This window comes from Oenanthe melanoleuca, chromosome 20 (genome assembly GCF_029582105.1).
Source record: "Oenanthe melanoleuca isolate GR-GAL-2019-014 chromosome 20, OMel1.0, whole genome shotgun sequence".
Taxonomy (NCBI): Eukaryota; Metazoa; Chordata; class Aves; order Passeriformes; family Muscicapidae; genus Oenanthe; species Oenanthe melanoleuca.
Genome location: NC_079353.1, coordinates 6,884,466 through 6,906,395, shown reverse-complemented (window position 1 = coordinate 6,906,395; position 21,930 = coordinate 6,884,466). Strand labels below are relative to the sequence as shown.

General features: G+C 51.7%; 1 protein-coding gene across 3 annotated transcripts in view; it reads right to left on the bottom strand.

Moving 5' to 3' along the window:
* Positions 1–214: 214 nt before the first annotated feature.
* The window catches only part of HELZ2 (helicase with zinc finger 2), a 28,213-nt gene continuing 6,497 nt past the window's right edge, over positions 215–21,930 (bottom strand). For all 3 annotated transcript variants that reach the window (XM_056507190.1, XM_056507193.1, XM_056507192.1), the window contains exons 2-20: positions 17,747–18,895; positions 17,487–17,670; positions 17,030–17,137; positions 15,979–16,502; positions 15,015–15,647; positions 13,158–13,941; positions 12,694–12,769; positions 7,904–11,414; positions 7,004–7,089; positions 6,510–6,641; positions 6,112–6,279; positions 5,751–5,892; positions 5,161–5,277; positions 4,549–4,741; positions 3,624–3,758; positions 3,172–3,390; positions 2,752–2,908; positions 2,064–2,231; positions 215–1,597 (exon numbers count right to left, since the gene is read on the bottom strand). In XM_056507190.1, the coding sequence (XP_056363165.1) occupies positions 1,473–1,597; positions 2,064–2,231; positions 2,752–2,908; positions 3,172–3,390; positions 3,624–3,758; positions 4,549–4,741; positions 5,161–5,277; positions 5,751–5,892; positions 6,112–6,279; positions 6,510–6,641; positions 7,004–7,089; positions 7,904–11,414; positions 12,694–12,769; positions 13,158–13,941; positions 15,015–15,647; positions 15,979–16,502; positions 17,030–17,137; positions 17,487–17,670; positions 17,747–18,753 (8,469 nt within the window). In that variant the 5' untranslated portion in view covers positions 18,754–18,895 and the 3' untranslated portion in view covers positions 215–1,472. The remainder of the gene's footprint in view (positions 1,598–2,063; positions 2,232–2,751; positions 2,909–3,171; positions 3,391–3,623; positions 3,759–4,548; positions 4,742–5,160; positions 5,278–5,750; positions 5,893–6,111; positions 6,280–6,509; positions 6,642–7,003; positions 7,090–7,903; positions 11,415–12,693; positions 12,770–13,157; positions 13,942–15,014; positions 15,648–15,978; positions 16,503–17,029; positions 17,138–17,486; positions 17,671–17,746; positions 18,896–21,930) is intronic.

The following is a 21,930-nucleotide window of genomic DNA, read 5'->3' as shown; positions in this document are numbered from 1 at the left end:
AGCTCAAATCCCCCAAAGGCAGACTGCAGGAAGGTAGTTTAAACTAGGAAGAGAACAACAAAACCTTCCCATAATTTCTGGAGTCAAGTCTAACACAGAGTCATGCGAAGAAACACAGCATTAAATAGAGACTTTTCCAGACACAATACTTTCCTATTGCCATTCCTCCACACAGGAAAGAGCCATGCTGGATTTGCAAACAGGAAAAAATTCCTCCTACCATAGCACTGTGGCATCGCACGGATCCACACCACAAGGAAAACTTGTGTGATTGCATCTCAGCTCCATCCCACATGAACACCTAAGGACAGCCAAACATGTGGTTTGGGGAGAGCCGAGGCAGGCACTTCATACATTCAGAATTGAAATGAGATAAAAGACACACTCCCTCAAAACTGTCATGTTTCCAAAAGCAGCTCCATGATTTTCAGAGGGTACCATTCACCACAGTACATCTCTACCAGCCAGATGTCACTGAGTGAAAGCAGCCTCTCTGGTGAACCACAGCTTCCAGCTCACAGCAGTTTGGCTACAGAAAATATAAAAATTCATTATACACATACACTCCTTCACTGCTCTTAAAAACTCAGGCCATAAGGCTGTGAAACAAATTCAGAGTTAAAAGTTAATAAATTAAAAGCAGCTTTAAAAGAAGTGGGGTAGGAAAGGGAGGGGGGATCAACAGGAGATATCAAATAAAATTCTGAACAGTTTAAAATGGGCTGACAAATCCCAACGTTTCCTGGTAGGAGAGGTCCCCGCTTTTCATTGCTTTTATGCTGGTGAGGACAACCTCCTTTGTACAAAGAACACATAAATCTATTTACAAAATCACCTTGGCCTTGCTGCTGCGATATTTACACGCTCAGAGAACAACATTTTGGCTAGACAAAGAGTGGTGCATGCATCTCTTGTTGCTTTCCTCCTTCATTTAAAAAAAAAAAAAAAAGTAAAAAATGAGAAGTCTTAAAAATCTCCTGTCCTTGGATTTAAAATGAGAGGCAGTACTCAGAAGCTTTGGTCCTCCATGGCAAACAGCAGCTTGCTGCACCGCTCCACTGCATCCAGTCACTCCACCCTGATGAATGGACTGAGCATTTGATCCCCAAAGTGCAACCCTGACAGCTGGAGAAAATATTTGGTCCCCCCAAATTGCAGCTGCAGTGGCAGGTAGGATGAGGGTTCTGCTGAGCAACTTACAGTTACAAAAATAGTATAATCATCAGTAAAGTCATTTGCCCATCATCTATCTCCGGTGCCTTTTTGGTTTGCTAAAATTGAAAGTTCCTGCCCAAGATTGCACTGATTAAAAACACCTCAGGATGCTGAAGCAGATGCTGAAGCTGAGTTGTCACGGTGCGGGAAGCTCCCAGATCCCCCGCTGCATTTGGCTCCCTAGGTCATTGAATAATGGAAAGATTTGGTCCTTCCCAAGGCACACATAATGCAGGTCAGGCAGAGAGGGCCCATCCTCACCGGGACAGGGCTGGGGTCCTCCTGACACGGATCTCCTGGGCTGCAGTGCAGCTGTTGTGGCGGTAGTAATGCTGGAGCAGTCTCCTCCACAAAGGGTTGCACTCCAGGAGGTACCGGTTCCCTGTGGGATGGGGACAGCAGGTTAGTGGCTAGAAGAGGCTTGGCTCATACCATTTTTGTCTAGAACCTCTCGCTAAGGGGGCTGGGTCACTTGCAGGGACATATCTGTGAAATCCCAGCTCCCTTTTCCATGCTGGCATATCTGTGAGCAGCTTCCCTACACATCACAGCCTACACCTGCCTGATTAGGAGCAAAATGAGCAGCCAGATTTTTGTTAGGACAGAGCTCTAGCATGAAAGCAATAGAAACAATATGGTCCAAAACAAAGGGTGAGGAAAACTAACTATACTTGCTGTATTCAAGCTGTGGATGAGCCCTGCTTTGACCTGATTGCCCAGTTTCAAAACCCCAGATGAAAGGGCAGAAAAATAAAGCAAGACCACTGGTTGTACTAGTTTGGATCACCACCCCTTTATTGGAGAATCCTATTCCCCTGAAGGCTTGTGCATGGTCCAAGGATACCAACCTATGATGCAGAGTCCTTCCTGAGCTCGTGTGATGGCAACATTGACCTGGTTTGGGTCGGTAATAAACCCCAGGTATTTTTTCTGCCAGCTCTTTGTGGGCTTCCTATCGATCTCAGACCGGGGGCAGGAGCGTACAGTTGACAGGATCACATATTTCCATTCACTTCCTAGAAAGTGGAAGCAAACCAGATTTTCTTAGAAGGAAGCATCTGACCATTTCTCTACCCCACAGGATACTCATTTCTCTACTGCCACCCTCTGGGTTTCTCCAGCTTTGGAGGCCTTTGGACTCCTGGTCATTGCTTTCCAAAGAGAACAAATGTCTTCTCGCAGTTCTCTACCACCTTTCTCAGATATAGAAGCACAGAATCACAGAATGGTTTTGTTTGGAAGGGAAATTCTGTGATCCAACTTCCCTGACATGGACAGGGATACTTTCACTAGAAACCTTCCAGTAGAGATCCTCCACCTTCCTGCCTTCAACAGCCTCACCCTGCCCAAGCACTCCAGAGATTTATTATAATCACAAATATAATCATAAATTATTATAATCACAAATCACCCAGAAATCTGGTCTTCCGTGGCCAAAATGACCCTGGGGTAGGGTTTGCTCAAAGACTGTATGTGTGAGCAACTCCTCAGGAAGGCAGAAGGCACAGACCCAACCCTCCCCTCCTGTCCCCTCACCTTGACTCTTCATGATGGTGCAGACGGTCACCCCTCGGATGCCCTCCTTCTGTAGGCTCTTGTTGATCTCGGACACCTGGGCGTTGTAGGGGCTCAGGATGGCGATGCTGTCCGGCCGGATGGTGCCATCTAGTGTCAGCTGCTTGGCTATCCTCACCTGGGCAGAGCAGCGTCCTGCTCACCTGGGAGTCACCGAGGGACAGCCCCCCAGCACCCCTCCCCAGCCAGCGATGCCTGGGATCATGTTGCCCTACACCTGCCTCTGCCCAGGGGCATCCTGGTGTCCTCCAGACCTGGGAGGCACCAGGCAGACACTGCTATATATCTTTATATAATCTTTATATCTTTATCATCCCCCCACAATTCCAGCACAATGCCCTCACTTCTGCATCCCCAGCAATTCCCCAGGACCGTGCTCACCGCCTGTGCCACTTCCTCCAGGTTAGCTTTGGAGTTCTCGTTTCCTTCCTCAGTAGAAATCATGAGGGAGTGCTCCTTCCCTTCCACGTGCCCAAAGATGATGGGGCAGCAGTTGTTTTCCCTGTGGTGGAGCATACTGGGTTTCCGAATAAGCTGAGGACATGTTCTCAGCCGCCTGTCATAGAACTCCTGGGATGGGAACTCACAAATGCTCTTGTGCTGCCAGAGAAAAGGGGGAAACTGAGGTGAACAAAACCCAAGGAACTTCTCAGCCTGCAGCATCTTTCTGGGCATGCTTCACCCACAATGCCATTCTGCTGGAGCTGGCACTGGATATTCCTAGATATAATCCTGTGTCTAGGAAGGGGAAGCACCAATGGAGACTATCTGATGCTTAAGGCAAGCCTGTTTTTTCTGTGATGGAGAGAAGATAATCCACGGGAGGGCCTCACCATGCGGTACTGCGTGTCCAGCATCCATGCCTCCCCCTGGTAGCGCTCAAAGAGAGACGTCTCCATGCCAAGAGTCTTGCAGACATCATTGTTAACCACCGGCCGCAGCTGTTTGTGATCCCCCAGCAAAACTACCTGAAAAGAAGAGCAGACACCTCAGCTGTGAGGTGGTGGCACTGCAAAGGCCATCAGCTCTTTGAAAGGCTGATTTTACACAGACATTTGATGCTACTTATTTACATTATGCTTACAGCAACCTCAGCCAAAGACCACATTGGACATGACATAAAGATCCTGTCCTAGATAATGTTTCCATCTGATGGGAGGAAAACAAATAACCACAGAATTCTCGAATCACAGAATGGTTTGGGTTGGAAGGGACCTTGAAGCTTACCTCATTCCAACCCCATGCCATGGGCAGTGACACCTTCTACTAAAGCAGGTTGCCCCAAGTCCCATCCAATCTGGTCTTGAACATTTCCAAGGATGGTGCAGCCACACCTTCTCTGGGCAACCTGTGTCAGGGCCTCACCACCATCACAGGGAAGAATTTTGTCCTAATATCCAACCTAACTCTGCCCTCTGTCATTGTGAAGCCATTCCTCCTTGTCCTGTCATTCCATGCCCTTGTCCAAAATCCCTCTCCATTGCTCTTGGAGCTCCTTTAGGCACTGTAAGGTGCTCTAATGTCTCCCTGGACCCTTGTCTTCTCCAGGCTGAACAGCCCCAACTGTGTCTATGCTTCTTGTCACTTTAACACTTCGTACCTGGGCCAGAATATTTTTTCAGTGGCAGTGATACCCACTCCATAAAGCACAAATCTTAAAATCCTAGCAAGTCTTGTAAGAGTAGCATGGTAAAGAATGGAAAATGTTTGAGAGCCCTGAGCAGCTGTGCCAGAGACACATCTTTGGCAGGGACATACCTTCTCAGCACCATGGTGGCAGACCAAGGGGATGAGGGTCTCGGGCTCTGTGGACATGGCACACTCGTCAATGATGATCTGCCTGACATTGAGGTGCTCCAGGGAGCTGGCAGATGAGACAGAGCAGGTGCACAGGATGACATCGTGACACCCCAGCTGATACGAGCGACCGTGTGCCAACCAACCTTTGTACCTAGTGTTGATGCAGAAAACACCAGGTTATGCATAAGGGAAACACCTCCAGATTCCTCACAAACCAGGCAGAGGCTGTGTTTTCCCAAATGATTATGTCTTCACCTCCCTCCTCAGGATGAGCTGGTGTTCCCAGAAAAGGGCTTTGGATGGACGCTCTAGGAAATGTACTTTGTCCTGAACTTAACAGGGCAGGGGGTCTGAGTGAAGGATTCAAGGGTCACACAGGTAGAACAGGAATTTTGGTCCAGATGGGCAACAGCATCAGTGCAGAAGTGATTCTGAGGCTCTGTGCTGTACCTGTAACCTCGAGCTCATCACTTTTTATCATTATTCTGAATACAGAGTTTATTAATCTGTGCTTCTGAGGTGGCACACAGCAAAGTCAGCCATCTCTCACCAGGGTCTCTTCCTACTCACTCCTTTGTTTCTTCTTCTGTGATCTCCTCTCCGTTCCTCACCCGAGCGTCAAAGTTACAGATATTCTGCCAGAAGGGGCTGGGTGCCCGCCGGATGCGATGGTGCAGGATTATTTCACTGAATAAAGAGTCAATATATAAATATTTTCCCTCAACACTGAGACCTGAGTGATTTCTTCTACAGTGAAGCAGACCACACTGCCTGCCTACGTGGAGAAACCCCAGTAGCTAAAAAACTCACAGCCAAAATTTCCCATCTTTGTAGACCAAATAATTCAACCTCGAGGACATGAAATACAACTGCTTCCCTTTAGCAGCTGCAAGCAGGAACGAAGTCAGAGACATTCAGGGCTGTTCCAAAAGGAGATGAAAACATCTAGGGACTTTTTAACAACCTGGATTTCCTGACTAGGTGCTACATTAGAGTGTATACATTCACTTGAAAAAAATAATTATGAATTAATTAGAAAGCAGTTTAATAGTGTTGCTCTGCAGTGGTGGAAAGAAACTATTTGCTCTGGTTTGCTCAGTTACTGATGCAGAAGCCACCTCTCCCCACACCTAGGAGCTTGCAGGGCCAGGCTGTCCTACCTGAGCTCACGTTTTGGCTTTGCATCCCGTAGGGATTTACGGGAGATGTTCCGGTTGCTCCCCGGGTACGGGAATTCCATCGTCTCAATGGCCTCCCCATAAACTCTCAGTGGTTTCAGGTTCTTCATCTTCATCAGCATCTCTGGAGAAAGAGGGCAGGTCTGCTCAGACAGCACCAAGCACTGGTGATGCTCAGGTCTGTCTCTCCCTGCCCCTCACTCACCATCCCATCTCCACTGGTCCTCGCCCTGCAGTGCAGGGTCTTCTGTAAGGACCAGCCCCACTTTCTGCACCTCCACACCACGAGTTCTCCCCTCCCACCAGTACAAGCCACTTCAGGGGCTTAAAAGATGATAGTTACCAGCAACAACATCAACAGACTTGTTAGATGGGCCACAGTACAAGATGCACTTTCTCCTCTTGTCCTTTTCGTCTTCCAAGTATGGTGTTTTGTCCTTCTCAACACTCTCCTCATTCAGTTTATGGAACCAGTAGACAATGTGAGTTCCAACAACGGTCTTGCCTGTGCCTAGAAAAAGAAAGGAGTATGCTGAGAATATTTTAACCACAATACTCATGCTCTGGATCAGCATCCAGCTGATCAACCATGAAATAAAATCAAGAAGGGAGGGGACTGCCTTGCACAGCTGTGGGTGATGCCACCCCACACTCCCTTCTCCTGAATCCTATGGAAAGCAGCAGGTCAGCTCTCACCCGCCATTCATACCACAGCAGGTGTGTTCTGCTGTCCCCCCTTACCTGGTGGGCCTTGGATGAGCATGAAGGATTTCTTTAGAGCATCCAGAACAGCCTGGTTCTGACTCTTGTTAAGTTTCCGGTTGCTGCCAGGCATATCAAAGGATTTTTGCTGCAGGAATCTGGATTTTGTCCCTGTTACAGCAAAGAGCCAAGAAAACAAATTTAAAGAAGGTTACTGAGGGCAGCACAGAAGTGATTCAGCAAGAGGGTGCAGCAGGTACCTAGTGATGGTGGTCGATTACAAGACCACCTAGAAATATTCCTTGTCCCATGCCAAGATACTTTGCCCATCAACCATCTCTGTGAGTCCTGGGGATGACAATCTCAGCCATGCCAGCCACCAGCAGGGCATCCCAAATTACATAGTAGCTCCTCTCATTCCCTTGTCAGGGGAACCTCCTGGTGTGGGAGCATCACCCACAGAAACTGCCAGGGAACCTGCCTGGCCAGAAGCAAGTAGCCACAAGGTATTAAAGGTTCATATTTGCACTTACGGTTTTGAGGAGGTTCGTGGCCAAGGGCGATGCTTTTAGCAAGGACAGAGGCATACTTGAGCTTCCAAAGTGCTTTTTCTTTCCGTCTGGCAAGGGGAAAGTAGGAATGAATGGAATGTAGCATAAAACAGCAAAAGTTGTAATACAGCTTTGCACAACTGCCTTATTCTTTCTCTCTGCTTTGTTGTTGCATTAGCTCCTTCCATAAAGAACTTAAACCACAAATAATTTAAACTTATTCTGCTCTTCTCTCTCTGGCACCACTTCTCAACTGACTGAAGAGCTGAGCCTGAAAAGATGTTGAGAGCAAGGAACACAACTCCTGTCTCTGTTTTGTTATGGCCCGCCCCCTTTTACTGGATTAGTTTCCAATATTTACTAAAATTCATGATGCAAAAGAAAGCACATTCTGCCCTGAGAGTGCTACAGCATTGGTGTGCATAGCAGCCTATGCTGTGTATGAGGAAGGGCAAACTAGACATCAGCTCTGATTTAAAAATAGCAGAACTTACTTTGCAGCAACAAGAAAGGGGAATGATTTGAAAATCAGGAAGCTTTTCCACTAAGCAAACCCCACTACAGGGCTTCATTTGGCCTTTTATAACACAAGTTGCAGCAACCCAGTAACATAAGAAGCAGGGGATCAGGGAAATTTCAGCACCTTCCCCTATCTCCCCATTCTCAGGGACAACCAGAAGAGCACGAGACCTCTGGAGAAGAGACCTAAGCAGTGCTGCCACACCCTTCAAAAACCTACAGCCCAACATAACCAGTCAGAGTAAGGGTAAGGGCAGGTTTTTCAGGGGATCTGCCACAGCAGTGAGGAAAGCCCATGGGGGTGCAGCAGAGGGGTCCTGTGGGAAGCCAGGTTAACCAGAGCACATTGCTGGGCCCACTTACATGTCTGGCAGCATCTTTGGAATGAGCTCCACTGTGAACCTGGCAGAATCCTGTGAGATATCCACGGGGATGGTCTCCATAGACATATAGTGGATGTAAAAATTCATAGTCTGCTGACCCGACCTGTCCGACTTCTTGTCATCATTGAACTCCTCTGTGACCCCGTGAGCCACCCAGGTGTAGGTATCAGGATCAACCACAAGTTTGTTCTCTGATTTGCCTCTGTCAAGCAAAGACAGGCTCTGGAGGCCATGGCTAAGGCATTCCTCATCACTCTGGGGGCTCTTGGGAAGCTTCAGCCCACCTAAACGAATGCACAGGTAACAGTGCATGAAATCCACTTCAATGGAGCAGTCCTCCAACCACTTCTTGTTCAGCACAAAGCTCCCTTGCAGCTGTCCTTTGCTTGTCCTTTGCTTTGCCCACTTTATTTTAATATCATGGAGGACAATCGAGTCGTTCTCGGCCACGGCACACGACGCAGACTCCATGGCGCACATGGGCATCCACACCTTGTTGTACTCCACGATGCTCTTGTACCTGTCCTTGGACTGCAGCGTGGCGTAGGCTGAGAAGCAGTCGATTGGCTTCTCCATGTGCTGCAGGCAGACGTCAAAGCCCGGAGTCACACACCACAGCTGCACAAAGGGCACCAGGAAGCCGCGGCTGACGTCGGTGGTGAGCTGGAACCAGAGCGCGTCGCCGGCGCTCAGCTCCAGGGACAGCTCCATGTAGTGGGAGCAGGAGCTCTTGCGCACCCAGCCGATGTGCCGGCGGTACAGCTCCTTGCTCTGCTGCAGGAGGGACGCGGCCCTGCCAAACTCCTCGTTCCTGATGGCCGTCAGCACGTCTTGCCACGTCTGCGTGCGAAAGAGGGTGACACTCCTGTCGCAGAGGGGTCCTTCCTGCAGGCTCTGCTCCTTTGTCTCTGCAGAATACATCCTCCTCTTCCAGGTCAGCCTGATGCTGTTCCGCTGCTGGATGAACATAGGCTGCTCTATCAGCTGAAGGGACCTGTAGCTAATTCTCTGCGGATCCGGAAGGCTCTCATTGTTCAGGGGAAACAGGGCTTTAAAAAACCTGCTCATCTCTTCGACATCCACCACAAAGGCAATCTTCTGCAGGACTTGGTCCTTCAGCTGGCTGGCCATCTGCAGGGAGTGGGCTCTCTTCTCGTACGCCACTGCCTGGCTATTCTTCCTGTTGAAGTCGTGACAGAGAAACTCAATGTCGTCCACAGAATAGATGAGGGGCTTCTTGCGGAGCACAGAATGAAGGTGCCGCTGGACCACGACATCCACGTACCGGCGGATGGGAGAGGAGGCCCAGGTGTAGGAGTCAACATGCAGGGAGTAATGGCCTGCCTTCGACTGGACAGTGGAGTTGGAGCGACAGAAGTAGGAGCGGCTGAGCAGTCTCCTGAACTCCAGCACCACTGGGGCCAACTTGGGGTGGATATCATCAGTGACGACGAGGTCGAGCATCTTCTGGAAATCATGGTTTTTAGCAGCTGACTGCAGGTGCTCCCAGATGGAGCCCAGAAGACTGAACTCCACATTTTTAGGGGAGTCTTGACCAGGAGGCATTTCTCCCAGGTGATGCAAGAGATGAATGGACAAAGGAATGATGTGACTGTACTTGTTTTTCATGTGTGACAGCTGTCCAAGACTTGGCTCACACTGACACCGGAGAGGAGTGACATTTCTGGTCACCTCCTGGTTGGTGAGGAACTCGGCCACAAAACTATTGAACATGATCATTAACTCCTCTATCATCTGATGAGACCCCCGGTTACCTGGGGAACTTTCCTCATCCAGCCGGTCATAGAAACAATCCTCCTGTAGCCGAAACTTCCGATGGATCCTGGAGAAGTGATAAGCCACAGCTATGCAGTCCTCCAGGGTATCAAAACAAAGGGCCTTTGCTGCTCCCCTGTAGCAGTTCTTAATGCAGAGCTCTGCCTCTTCGTAGGACAGCTGCCTGTCTGAGCGGATCACGGAGATGGTGAAGATTCCCTTTAACATCTGATCAGTCTCCTTCTCTATGGTGACAATCAAGGAGATCACCCGTCGATCTTTCTGCGGCAGGAGGCTGCAGACATCTTGGCTGATTTTGGGTGGGAACATGCACAGAGGCTCCTGCTTGGGAGCATAGTAGGTGACACCCCGCTTCTTTGCTTCCAGGTCCAAGGCACTGCCTTTGGGAATTATGCCAGCCACATCTGCAATGTGGATCCCAATCTCATAGTGACGCCCAAGATCCCTAACGCTGATAGCATCATCCAAATCCCTGGCACCTTCGGGGTCAATAGTAAAGGTCATGTAATTCCGACAGTCCTTCAGAGTTTCCTTGGTGGGGTTTATGTTGCTGTTGGAGGTATATTTGGCTGACTCTCTGGTGACAGCAGCTGGGTATTTGTTCTCCAAACCATACTCCAAGGCGAGGATCTTTAAGCCTTCTTCCAAAGTCAATGCTGCCTGCAGGATCTCTGTTACTATCCCCAAAGGGTAGTAAAACCCTTCCCGCCAGGAGATGACCTGGACACAGAAGAACTGGCTCCTCCTGGTTTCCTGGTTGATCTTCTCACACTTGACCACTATGTACTTCCCATTGACAAGCCTGCGGATGGGAACGGCATTGGGTTTCCCCTTCAGCCCCGGGACGAATATTTTGGTGACAGTGGGATCGATGGGTATCATCACACGGGGATCAAACTCATCCATCATGCAGATGAATGTCCGTTCTCTCTCAGCACGCTTCAGGATGCCCACCACCCTCCCCTGTGGGCGGTGGCTGCTGCTGTCACCTGAGCTGTTCTGCAGGATTTCCACCAGCACCTCGTCCCCAGTGAAGGCTGTCCCACAGTTAACTCTGCCTTTGATCTGGATGTTCATGGCAGGGGAGTCATTGAGGGTGAAGGCAGAAGCTCTGTCGAACGCCTCTTTGATCAGCTCACACCTCTTGTACATTTGGGGGTGCATGTGCAGGTACTGCTGCATTGTCTGAGAAGAGAAGCTGAAATACTCCCGCTTGTCTTCCCACTGGTTTGAAGCCTCAGGCTTCACATTCAGCAGCCCTTCATCAGACACTGTCACCAGCATGTTCTTGCTCTCATCTAAGAGCTCCTGGAGGATGGGATCATCAGGATTCATGCTCTCGCCCTCAGAGCTCGAGGAGTCTGTGTCGCTGTCCTCCTCATCCTCCTCCAGGCTCCTGCTCCAGCTCTCCTTGTCACACGCAGCCTGTTTGATCTGAGCCATTGTCAGGTTCTCTGGGAAGATGCTCCCCTTATCAATGCACTGCTGGATGAACCGTTTCCACACCTTGCTGCACTGGCCATGGGAGCACAGGGCCACGGCGTCCCCCACTGCAACCACCAGGGACTGAGCCCGGGTCATGATGGTGTTGAGCGCTCTGGCCTCGTTGAAGAACTCGAGGTGGTGGGAGGCTGAGACACGCAGGCTCTCGCTGGTGTGCACCGTGCTGATGATTATCACCCGAAACTCACGCCCTGCACCAGAGGGGACAAGGGAAAAGTCACTCACAAGAACCCAACAGGGAAGACTCTGCCTGGCTGCCACCTGCCTACACTGTGTCACACGGCCATGGGCTGATGTAACCCTGCTTGGCTGAAATGTGGGGGTCACCCAATATGAGTAAAGCAGCTCTTGGGGATCATGAGATCCTCTGTGCATGAACCAGGATGGACATCACAAGGCACCACCACCTCCCACCAGGGAGGGAAGGACAGTTTGGAGATGAGATAAAGACAGAGCACTAGAGCAGTGCAGCCATGAGCACCCATAGAGTAGCCCAGTGTGCCCAGTGCCACCAGCAGCCCCTCCTTGCAAACACAGAATCTCAAATTCCCTGAGGAACTGAGGGTCTTACAGGAACAAGAGCAGTGATCATTTGCAAGGATCTCTCTCCCCTCAGGAAGAGCTCTGCTGATCACACAACAAATAACAACCAACAAGAGGCATCCTAGTGATGCCAGAACTGGGAAGAGGCTGCAAAGAAAGGGTGTGGAAATCACAAACACCCCCTGGGGTCAGTTATTCTCACCACAGGAGCCCAGGCAATATAAAAAAAAAAAAGATAATGAAAACATGGATGAGTCATAAACTAAGTCCTCGAGGACAAAACCAGCTTATCCCTCTCTTGTCATCCAGAGCAGGAGACTCCTCCTCTAGTGAGCTGTTCTATGATTGGAACCCATACTGGTTTCAATTCCCTTCTGTCACTTGCCTCCTTCACTGGTTACTTAGGGCTTCACATGATTCACACATACTCAAGTCTCTGGGATGGCACTTACAGGGTTTTTACCCTCCCACAAAGCCACATCCATATATTTGAAATGAGTTGACAGTTGGGTGCAGATTTAATTCAGTGTGAATTCACTCAGGAAAAGACAAAATCACAGACCTACCAACCAGAAGGGGATGGAAACCAGCCAAAGGAGTTCCAGGCACTCCATCCTAATGGGTGTTTTGTGGACTGCAGTGGTGGCAGAGACACCGAGAGGGCAGGGGAGCTCTGCCTGGAAGCACCTCCCAGACAGAGATTTTTCCACAGTAGCCAGTATTTTGTGTTTTAACAAGGAGAAAAATGTAAAGATGTTGGAAACTCCTCTGCTAACACCCTGTTGTCTCTTCCCCCTGCCTGTTACACAGTGGCTGTAGTTGCTATGGACCCTCCTGTCCATCAGCAAAAGCTGTGCACGACTCACGCACAGAAGACCCCAAAATGTAGCCAGGCATGAGGGACTGACTGTTGCACAAGACACAAACCTGGCAAATTTTCGTAGTTTTCCACCACCACCTCTTGTAGCTGCTTTTTCCTCAGCTCTTGTCTTATTGCAGAAACCTGGTAAGAAAGAGGCACAACTGAACTCAGCTTGGAAATGCCACCGACCAAACACCAGGGTCTCTCATCATGCCCAGCTGCAGGTTCCCCAAATTACTTGGAAGCAGCCACACATCTGGGCTGACTTCAGCCAGAGCTCCCACTGCCCTGTCATTAACCTGCCTAGAAGATGCTGATAGAAGTGTTTAACTAAGCCATCCCACTATGTCTGCTCCAACCACCCAGGACACGCTACCTAAACGGAGTGCCTCAAAAAAACACCAAAGGCACATAAGACCCCAGATTTCCTATTTTTCCTAGCACAAATTATAACGAATAGATTAAAAAGTCTTTCTTAGGGAGTGTTTAGTCAGCCCCCTCAGGTGGAATGCAGAATTCCCCTACACACCTGTGTCCCATGGGAGACCACACAGATCTTCTTCACATCCCGGACACCCCACTCATCTGGCCACCTCTGACAGATCTCCTTCACTTTCTCAATCACTTGTATTATCTCAGAGACGTTTTGCCAAGAAATCATGGAGATATCTCTTTCAGCCACACCAGCCACATGGCAGAACACGAGGGGGTAAATTTCGGGATGGGGTGGGATGTTCCCACTAGCTTGGATAGCATTGCCCTTGCCGATGTAGAAGTGCTTGGAGATGAACTCAATAATGCCGGCAGTGGAACGGTAATTCTCATTGAAGATGATCCTGCTCTTCATGGCCACCTCGTGCCTCTCCCTCTGGTAGAACTGAAAGAGCCGGTTCAGGAGGGTGTGATCAGCAGATTGCCCGCTCCCAACACAGAACAGCTTTGGGGTTATCTGCATGTGGTCCCCAGCCAGGACAATGCGGGTCTCCAAAGTGGCGTAGGAGAGCGGAACCAAAGCTTCGCACTCCAGCATCTGCGCGGCCTCGTCGATCATGATGTGGGTGAAGTAACCTCGGCGGACCTTCAGGTTCTTGGACAGCATGGAGGTGGTGATAATGATGTGGTGCTTGTTGATCTCATCCTGCGTGGGGAGGCGGAAGGAGCGCTGGTCTGGCGAGAGGCAGCAGTACATCTGTGTGATGGGGTCCGTCAGGTTGATGGGCCGGTCGGTGGAGATGATCCGCAGGGGAACAGCCCACGGGTGCCCCATGGTCACATAGTTGTGAAAATACTCCCGGATGTAAATGTCAGCAGCGCTGGAGGGGAGCAAAAGGGAAAAGAGTTGTTGGTGCTGTTCCTAAATTCTGTGACACAAAGTTCTCTCACATTGTTCTGCAACACACATCCAGTTTCTCTCCTGGCTCTGGTGACACCACACTTGTCACAGCAGACATTCACAGCTGCACAAAGGAACCAGCGCCTACGCAGCCACCAACTCCCAGTCTCTTTCAATAGTATGATTTAAAATAGGAATTGGTATTTGAGACTACGACATCTCTTGACACTCTTATGGAAAAATGTGATGTGCCCAACAAAACCTGTGGCCTTGATGCTGTCCAGGGCCAAGTGACAAGGAGCTTTCTCTGACAGCAAAGCATCCCCATCCCTGGGTGAGACAAGACCTACAGGAGAAGCTTCCGTGCAAGCAAACAGCCCGGAACAGACTAAGATTAGCAGTCGCCATCTATTATGCATTAAAAACTGAGGCAGTAACAGCCTGCAGGGTCAGATGTGGACACTCTTTTCAGTGCAACTCCTCTAATTTTAACAGTCTTGGCCTGGTTTCTCTGAAGGCAGATCCAATGGCATTCAGACCAGATCTACATTTTCTCTTCCCCAAACTCCCCCTGTCAATAGATTGGCATGTACACAGAACCAAAGTCTTCAAGGACAACTAGAGCACAATATTATCCCAGCTTGGTCAGGCAGCAGCTTTCTACTTCTTGCAGTACACAGTAAAGGCAGTAAAATTCCCATTTTATGATGAGGCAGGAATATTTTAAGTGTTCAAGGCCAGGATGGACAGGGCTTGGAGCTGGTCTAGGGGAAGGGTTGGTTTGGAACAAAAAAGCTTGGAACAAAATGTCCTTTCCAACCCAAGCCATTCACAGATTCTATGAGTCTGTGTTGCTTCTTCCACAAAGACTTCCACCCATGCCAGGCTTCCTCCTAGCAGGAACTAGAGCAGTGTAAGATAACTTCAATAAAAACTAATTTATTTAAACAAGCAATTGAAGTGCACACTGAGAAAGGGCAGCTCGGCTCTGGCTCATACACCCTGGCTCACCTTCACCCCACCCACAGTTCTTGTTGCCTCTTCCCTGCTAACCTGTTAGTGTGAGTGCAGATCAGCACCCGTGCATTGGGCTGCTTGAGGATCTCCAAGGTGGCCATGGCCAAGGTGAATGTCTTCCCTGTGCCAAAGGGCCCATAGATGAGCAGAGGTGGGACCTGCCGGCTGGTGGTGGGCTGGCCTGTGATGAAGGAGATGGCTTGTTTCTGCTTGTTATTCCCTCTCTGTGGGGACCCAAGAGAATAGGGGATGGAGCAACTGGCAACATCTGGCAGGACCAGCTTCTCATCCAACAGGCTGTCCACAGCCTGGTGCCACTGCCGGAACAACAGCTGATCTATTTGGAACTGGATCTCCACCTTGTGGGACGTGTTTGCCTTGAAGTTCAGCTCTGAACAGCACCTTCTTGGTATCTGTAGCCAGATGGTCTTCTCTGTGGTGGCTTTATGCTCCACAAAAACTTCATAAACCTGATTGTCCACAGGTGGGTCAAGCGCCAGGAAGGCAGTGGGCACAGACCTGCTCAGCAGGTACCCCTCATCCGTGTCTGGTGAGAGGTTGTAAGGGGTAGGCACTTCAGCAAACAGCTCCCCAGACACAGCAAACTTGGCCCCCATGGAGAGGCTCTGCAGCATGGGCGTCAGCGAGATGAGCACACGCAGGTTGAGTCTGAAAGGAGGAAACATCCAAATGAAGAGCAGAGAAAGGATCTGTCAGTTCCCGAGACCTCCCCCATGGAGAGAGAGAGGATTGCCACCTACACCCAGAGAGGGTCTGCCAGCCCCCCAGGCACATACAGACAGAAAGCATGCTCTAGCTAATCCACAGCCACAGGATGAAACCCAGCAAGCCAACCTTCTTGGCAAGTTTCCAGTTTTCTGGGAAGGCACCACAAGACCCAACCCAGAATGGACAGAAGACCCCAGAAGCAGCACGGCCCCAAGGTTAGCAACATGTTTGTGGTCCCCAGTGAAGGAAAGGCCCAAAAGGGCTCCCTTACTTGGCAATCAGAGCCTGCTCAGCTTCTTCCTCACGGAAGAGGAAGCTGTGCATCCTCTCCCGATAGTTGAGCCGGGTGATGGGAATGACTGCACTGCTCCCACTTTGGTAATCCAGGGCCAGAGCAGGAGGTTTGTACTTTGCCAGGAGAATCACATCGTCACTGGTCCGTGGCACGCTGGGCACGATGATGCGGTTACCGCGATCCCAGCGCACGAAGTCGACGGGGCGGCTGCTGTCCCTGCTGCTGGGGACGTGCTGGGGCGCCTCCCGCCTGCCAACCTTCACCCTGAGCTTCTGCATCAGCACGGGCCGCCTGCCGAAGTCGAACACCACCCACTGCTCGAAGATGCCCAGGATGTAGCACTCCACGCTGACCTCCACCAGCGCCGTGCGGGGCGAGGAGAGCACGGTGGCCACGTGCTCCCCACAGAGGTACTGCAGGCCCTGGGAAAGCCCGTTCCCCGAGAAGTAGAAGCTGACTCCAGGCTCCCGCTTCAGCAGGGCCACGTGCTGCAGATGCATCTGCCATTGAGGAGAAGACAGGGACACAGTGAGGGCTGCCCAGCAGCTGGTGAGATGCTCCAGCAGCATTTCCTAGAAAAAGCTGCTAGAGGAACCAAACTCTATTTCAGTCACATCACAACTCATTCCTCGTGCAACTCCACAGCCATTACTTTAAGGTCTCAGAGAACCTCAGGTTTCAGTTTAATATCAACCAGTGTGCAGTAAAAGAAAGAAATCTACTTTGGACAAGACAGACTTTTGTCCCCAACATTCACAAAATCCTGGGCAGGAAAGCAGCTGGATTGTTATTTGTGATGATACAGGGGAAGTGCTGAGTGCACCCAGGTCTACCTAGGTCTGCCCCAGCACTACTGCACAGGAGATACAGTGGCTGCACCCCCTGCACATGGCCCCAGTGCAGGCACCACCTGAGCAGCTCCTGAATACCCAACACTAGCCCTCATTTAAACATGCACAAATTCCTGCCCCCCATCCTTCTGCCCCTTGCAGAAATAACTAAAAACCTTCCAAAGAACTGAGCTTACCTGAGAGTGGACCTTGAACCGCCATTGGTATTTCCTCTTCCTGTCCTCCAGCTGCACATGCAGAGGCTGCTCACACACAACTTGGACACCCTCGACATGCTCAGCCATCTGTGGGGAGTCATGAGAGGAGAGGGACTGAAGGCAGCATCCCAGGGACACACCTCAGAGCCCTCCACAGTGCCGTCTTCATCTTTGCCTTTACACTACATCCTCCCAAGAGGGATCAAGAGTACATTCTTATATTCCATCCTCACCCACTGCTGCTCCAGGTCCCCACGCAGCAGCCTTGGGAAGCATGAGGATACACAGCATAGCCTGGGCACACCAAGCAGGCTCTCAGTTTGTCTCCAAAGAGATGAAGGAAGGAGGATGCCACATCCCTTTTTGCATCCCCATTAGGAAGGTGAGCAGTGGGCTCCATTCCCAAGCTCTCACACCACCCTGTGCCCCAACTCACAATTAACACCTCGTTGGAGCACATCCGATACTCAGCAAGGAGCCGATCCTGATAGGATAAGAGCCCATCCTTCAGGGCCTGCTTCTTTTTCTTCACGGAAATCTTCATCCTCTGGATCCACTCCTGCAGCTCCTCTTTGGAATGAGCCTTGGTGCAGCTGTTCCCCATTTCACACACCTCCGCTCTGTCGGGAGAGAGGTGTTGCAGAGAGGTGCCCGGTGGCATGGGGATCCCCTGCCCTCCTCCCTGTTGGACCTTACCTGCTACACAGCGAGAACTTGGTCAGCCCGAGCGGTGGAGCGCGGTGCACCCACTGCACGGAGCTGTCAGCCGAGAGCATCTGCACGTGCTCGATGGAGGAGCAGTGGTTCTCAAAGCTCTCCTGCGAGCTGCAGGTCACCAGGCAGATGTGGCAGTAGAACTGCACGGGCGCGGGCGCCGCCGGTTTGCCGTTGGTTCTGTCAGTGCCCACGGCCGGCAGCAGGTCGGAGCGCAGCAACCCGCGCTCCCTCTCGGCCTCCCACACGGCCATCTCCACGTCACTGTGGGCGAACTGGCAGCGCTGCGGGCCGTGCCGGCAGGGCTGGCCCCGCGACACGAACCGGCAGTAGCTGAGGGTCTCCATGAACTCGGGGCAGGGCCGGATGGCCGTGTACTGCTGCTTCTTCTGGCTGTCCAGCACCGCGTGCACCAGCAGCGGGTCCCAGCTGTGGTGGGTCTCGCAGAGCCACCCGCAGCCGCCCACGGTGATGCGCTGGGGGCAGCCGAAAAAGCAGCGCTTGCAGATCTCCTGGAAGTGCCCCCCGAACTCGCTGGTGATTTCACTGGCAGCGCTGGCAGTGAGCTGGGGGGCGGCAGCAGGATGGGCCCCCAGCTGCGCCTGCAGCACCGCCGCCTTCAGCCAGCGCCGCTCCAGCTGGTGCTCCCTCTCAAAGTTCCACACCATGGCCTCCTCCGCGCTCCAGGCGAAGGTGCACTGGTTCTTGTGCCTGCTGCAGCCCATCCCCATCACATAGTACCTGCAGACAGCGTAGCGTGCGGGGTTGGGGAAGCCGGGCCGCCGGGACACCTTCCTCCACGCTGTGCTCTTGCTCCTGCGGCCGCGGCAGCGAGCGAGCAGGATCTCGTACATGCACCTGTGCTCCACCTCCTGCGGGTGGTAGGTGATCTCGTTCTCCTTCACACTGCACTTGGAGCAGACCAGGAGCAGCTCCAGCTGCTGCTGGAGGCTGCCCAGCGGCACCTTCGGACCGTTGGCTGTTGGCATCTTTGGCAGCAGCTTGTGTGTAGCAGAATTAATGTCAGGAAGATCTTAAAAGGTGATACTGTGGGGAGGAGGTGCCATGGGGCGAATGGCCTTGTCCTAGCTCACTGCATACCTGCCGGCCATCAGTGCGAGATCATGAAGCCTGACAAAGAAATAAGGAACAAGTGACTTAGCAGAAAACATCAGGCAATCCCTGGCTGGGCACACACAGAGGCACTGGCACAGCCAGGAACCTCACCCAGGCAACCTCAGCCTCAGCACCCTCTCCCCAGCTCTGTTCCCTCACCAGCCCAGGTCCTAGGGGAGTGTTTTGCACAGGAATCAGACTGCCAAGCAGTGCTGGTTCCCAGCAGGGCTCAGCCATCAGCATTTAGCATCCAAAGTGGTAAAGCAGTGACTGCTCCAGAGGGCCCAGCATGGTCCCCACGGCAGCCACTGATCTGCCTCAGAACATGGACACATCATCCAACTTCCTCTTTCTGCTGCCAGTACCTGCCCCACCTTGTGTCCCTCCTACCCACTTTCTCTTTCTCTATCCTGTTTTCTTCCCTGAGTTGGCCAGGCCGAGGAGGAGGAACCCAGCTCCAGTCCTTCAGCTCATCTGCCCCATAGCACAAAAGATTAATTTGAATTAATTAATGAAGCAACTACCCTATTTTCTCCTGGATGAAGCACGCAAGGGCGGGAGATGGGCATGCTGGAACAGGGGCCTGCCGGCATCTCTGCAGCTGACAGCTCAGTAAACATCTAGCTGGGAGAGCTCAGCCCCGGTGGCAAGGAAGGCAACTCTCTGGAGAATGGCTCTCTGGAGGCTCACTGCCCTCTCCAGCCACCAGCTCTGGCATTTGCCATCAGTTTCCTGGGTAACCAGAGGCCAGGAGCATCCCTGGGAATGATGCTGCAGGGTTTTGTGGTTGGGCCACGTGGTCAGGGTAAAGGGAACATGCTGGGGCACATCTGTGGGCAGGGTGTGCTGCCAAGAAAAGCCACCAGCCTCGTGCTGAGCATCCAATGCAGGCTCCTGGCCAGCAGCCACCACAGACTGGTTCTCTGGCAATGCCAGGGAAGAGCAGGATTTATAGCTGAGGTCCAGTGGACAATGGAGTAGGAAGGCAAACCTTGCATTGCTTCTGCACTTTTAATTAAGAATCTTTTCCTCTCTTCTGGGATAAACACAGTGCTGTGCAAAGTGGGCAGGGAGTGCTGCGGCTGCTGCTCCAGCTGGAGCTCTAGACAGCAAACACTGAGCTGGAAGTGGCTGAAGCATCACCCACATTCTCAGCACACCCTTAAAGAGCTCCTCACCTCCCATCCCAGTGTCACAGCAGTGTCAGTGCTGCTGAGCCATGAAGGAGCCATCTAATCCTACTTCTGTGTGTGCATCAGGTCAGACACGTGCTCGGAGCATAAACACCCGCTCGGTTTATCTCTCAAGGCCTGGCAGCAAGCCTGGCGCTGGGCAGAGCTGCAGGTTTCTGTTTTGGGAAGCTGTGGGATTCCGTGGCAAACTCCCACGCCAGCGCTGGCTTGATTGGGGTCACTGTGCCACAGCATTGTGCCGTGCCACGAGCTTTGCATCCAGAACTAAATCACCCAGACTCAGCTCTGCATCTTCACTTCCAAACCTTTACTTGAAGCACTCAGTGCAGGCTGGCAGTGAAAGAAGAGCAGTGACCCCAAGCTGGCTGGGGTCAGCAGAGAGCAGGGTATTCCTATCCTCTGGCTGTAACAAGGTCATGGTTATTGGAATAAAACTTTCTGTAGTCCAGGGGTCAGGAGCTCTTTGTTTCTTCTGGTTCTACCACAAAAAAAGAAAAATTGGAGCCACAGCTGAGGTTCTGGTGCTGACTGATTGCTGACTGATGGAGATAAAATGCTTTGCACCAAAATGAAATAACTTGGGTCAATTTGAAAATAAGCACCTATAAAGAGAGGAGAGGGCATGGAACAATCTGTATCATGCCCAAGGGCATCAAGGGACGCTCCTCTGATTCCCAGCAACACAGCAAAGGCAGCACGATGCTGGTGGGGACTGAAGACCCTGGAGCTGCTCCTGTCAAACTGCTCCAGGCTGTGAGTACCAGAGAAACCGCAGGACACTGGGAATCAGGCAGAAGTCTGGGGAGACACAGCCTGCTCCGAGGGCTGGACTGCGGGAGGGAAAAACCCTGCACCTTGTGGGGGACAAAACCCCTCCTGCTTGAGCCTGGGGAGCCTGTTCGCTGGAAGGGAGCACTTCTTCAGGGATGCACTGGAGCTCAGCGGGATCTTGGGGCGCAGGGAGTGTCCCTCGCACCGCAGGGACCTCGGCACGGGCAGGGGGACACGGAGGGCGGCGGTGGCAGCGCAGGGCCAGGCTGTTCCCGAATCACAGCGGGAACGCCCGGAGTGGGACACGGGTCACGCTCAGCCGCCAAGAACCTTTCAGCTCCTTTGAAGCTGGCGAGGGCAGCACGTTCCCAGTGGAACTGACATCTGCAGTTTCGGGAACGCTTTGGTATCCCTCCGATAGCAGTTCCACCTTCCTTCCTCTAGAAATCCCCGCCTCCGGCAGAGCCCTCCTGGGAAAGGCTCTGGAGCTCAGGCTTAGTGCAACACTCATGCAACACTGTAACTGGTGAAAACTACAGTTACATACACGGGAGAGGAAGAAACCTGATCGATGGCACTCGGCTCCGTGCAGCGGGAGCCGAACCTGCCGGACCCGGCACTCCAGAGCTCACGGCACGGGAGACGCGGTCCCGCAGCACCGCCGGCACCGACCCACCCATTAAACGCCTAAGAACTGCCCACAAAGACAGCAGGACAGCCAGGGTGCCACCGCGATTCATGCCAGGCAGGGCATCCCAGCTGGAAAAAGCTAAGAGGGAATATTCCACCTTTAAAGGGGTCAATTCCTCTGCTGTTTATTTTTTTAAGAAGGCGTTTGATTTTGAGCAAACTGCCAGAACATGCTCTGGGTCTGGAGGTGGGAGGGAAGAGGAAGTGCAAACCCTGCTCGAAGTCTCTGTACAGCACTAGTGCTGACGCCAAATTAAAGCTTTTTTTCTCTCTACAGCACTATTATACTAGAAAGGAAAGAAAAAAAAAAAAAAAACAAACCCGAAAAAAAACCTAAGGCAACTTTTGCAATCCAAGCTCGGGTGGAGGGAAGACGCAAGCACGAGTAAGCTCCAG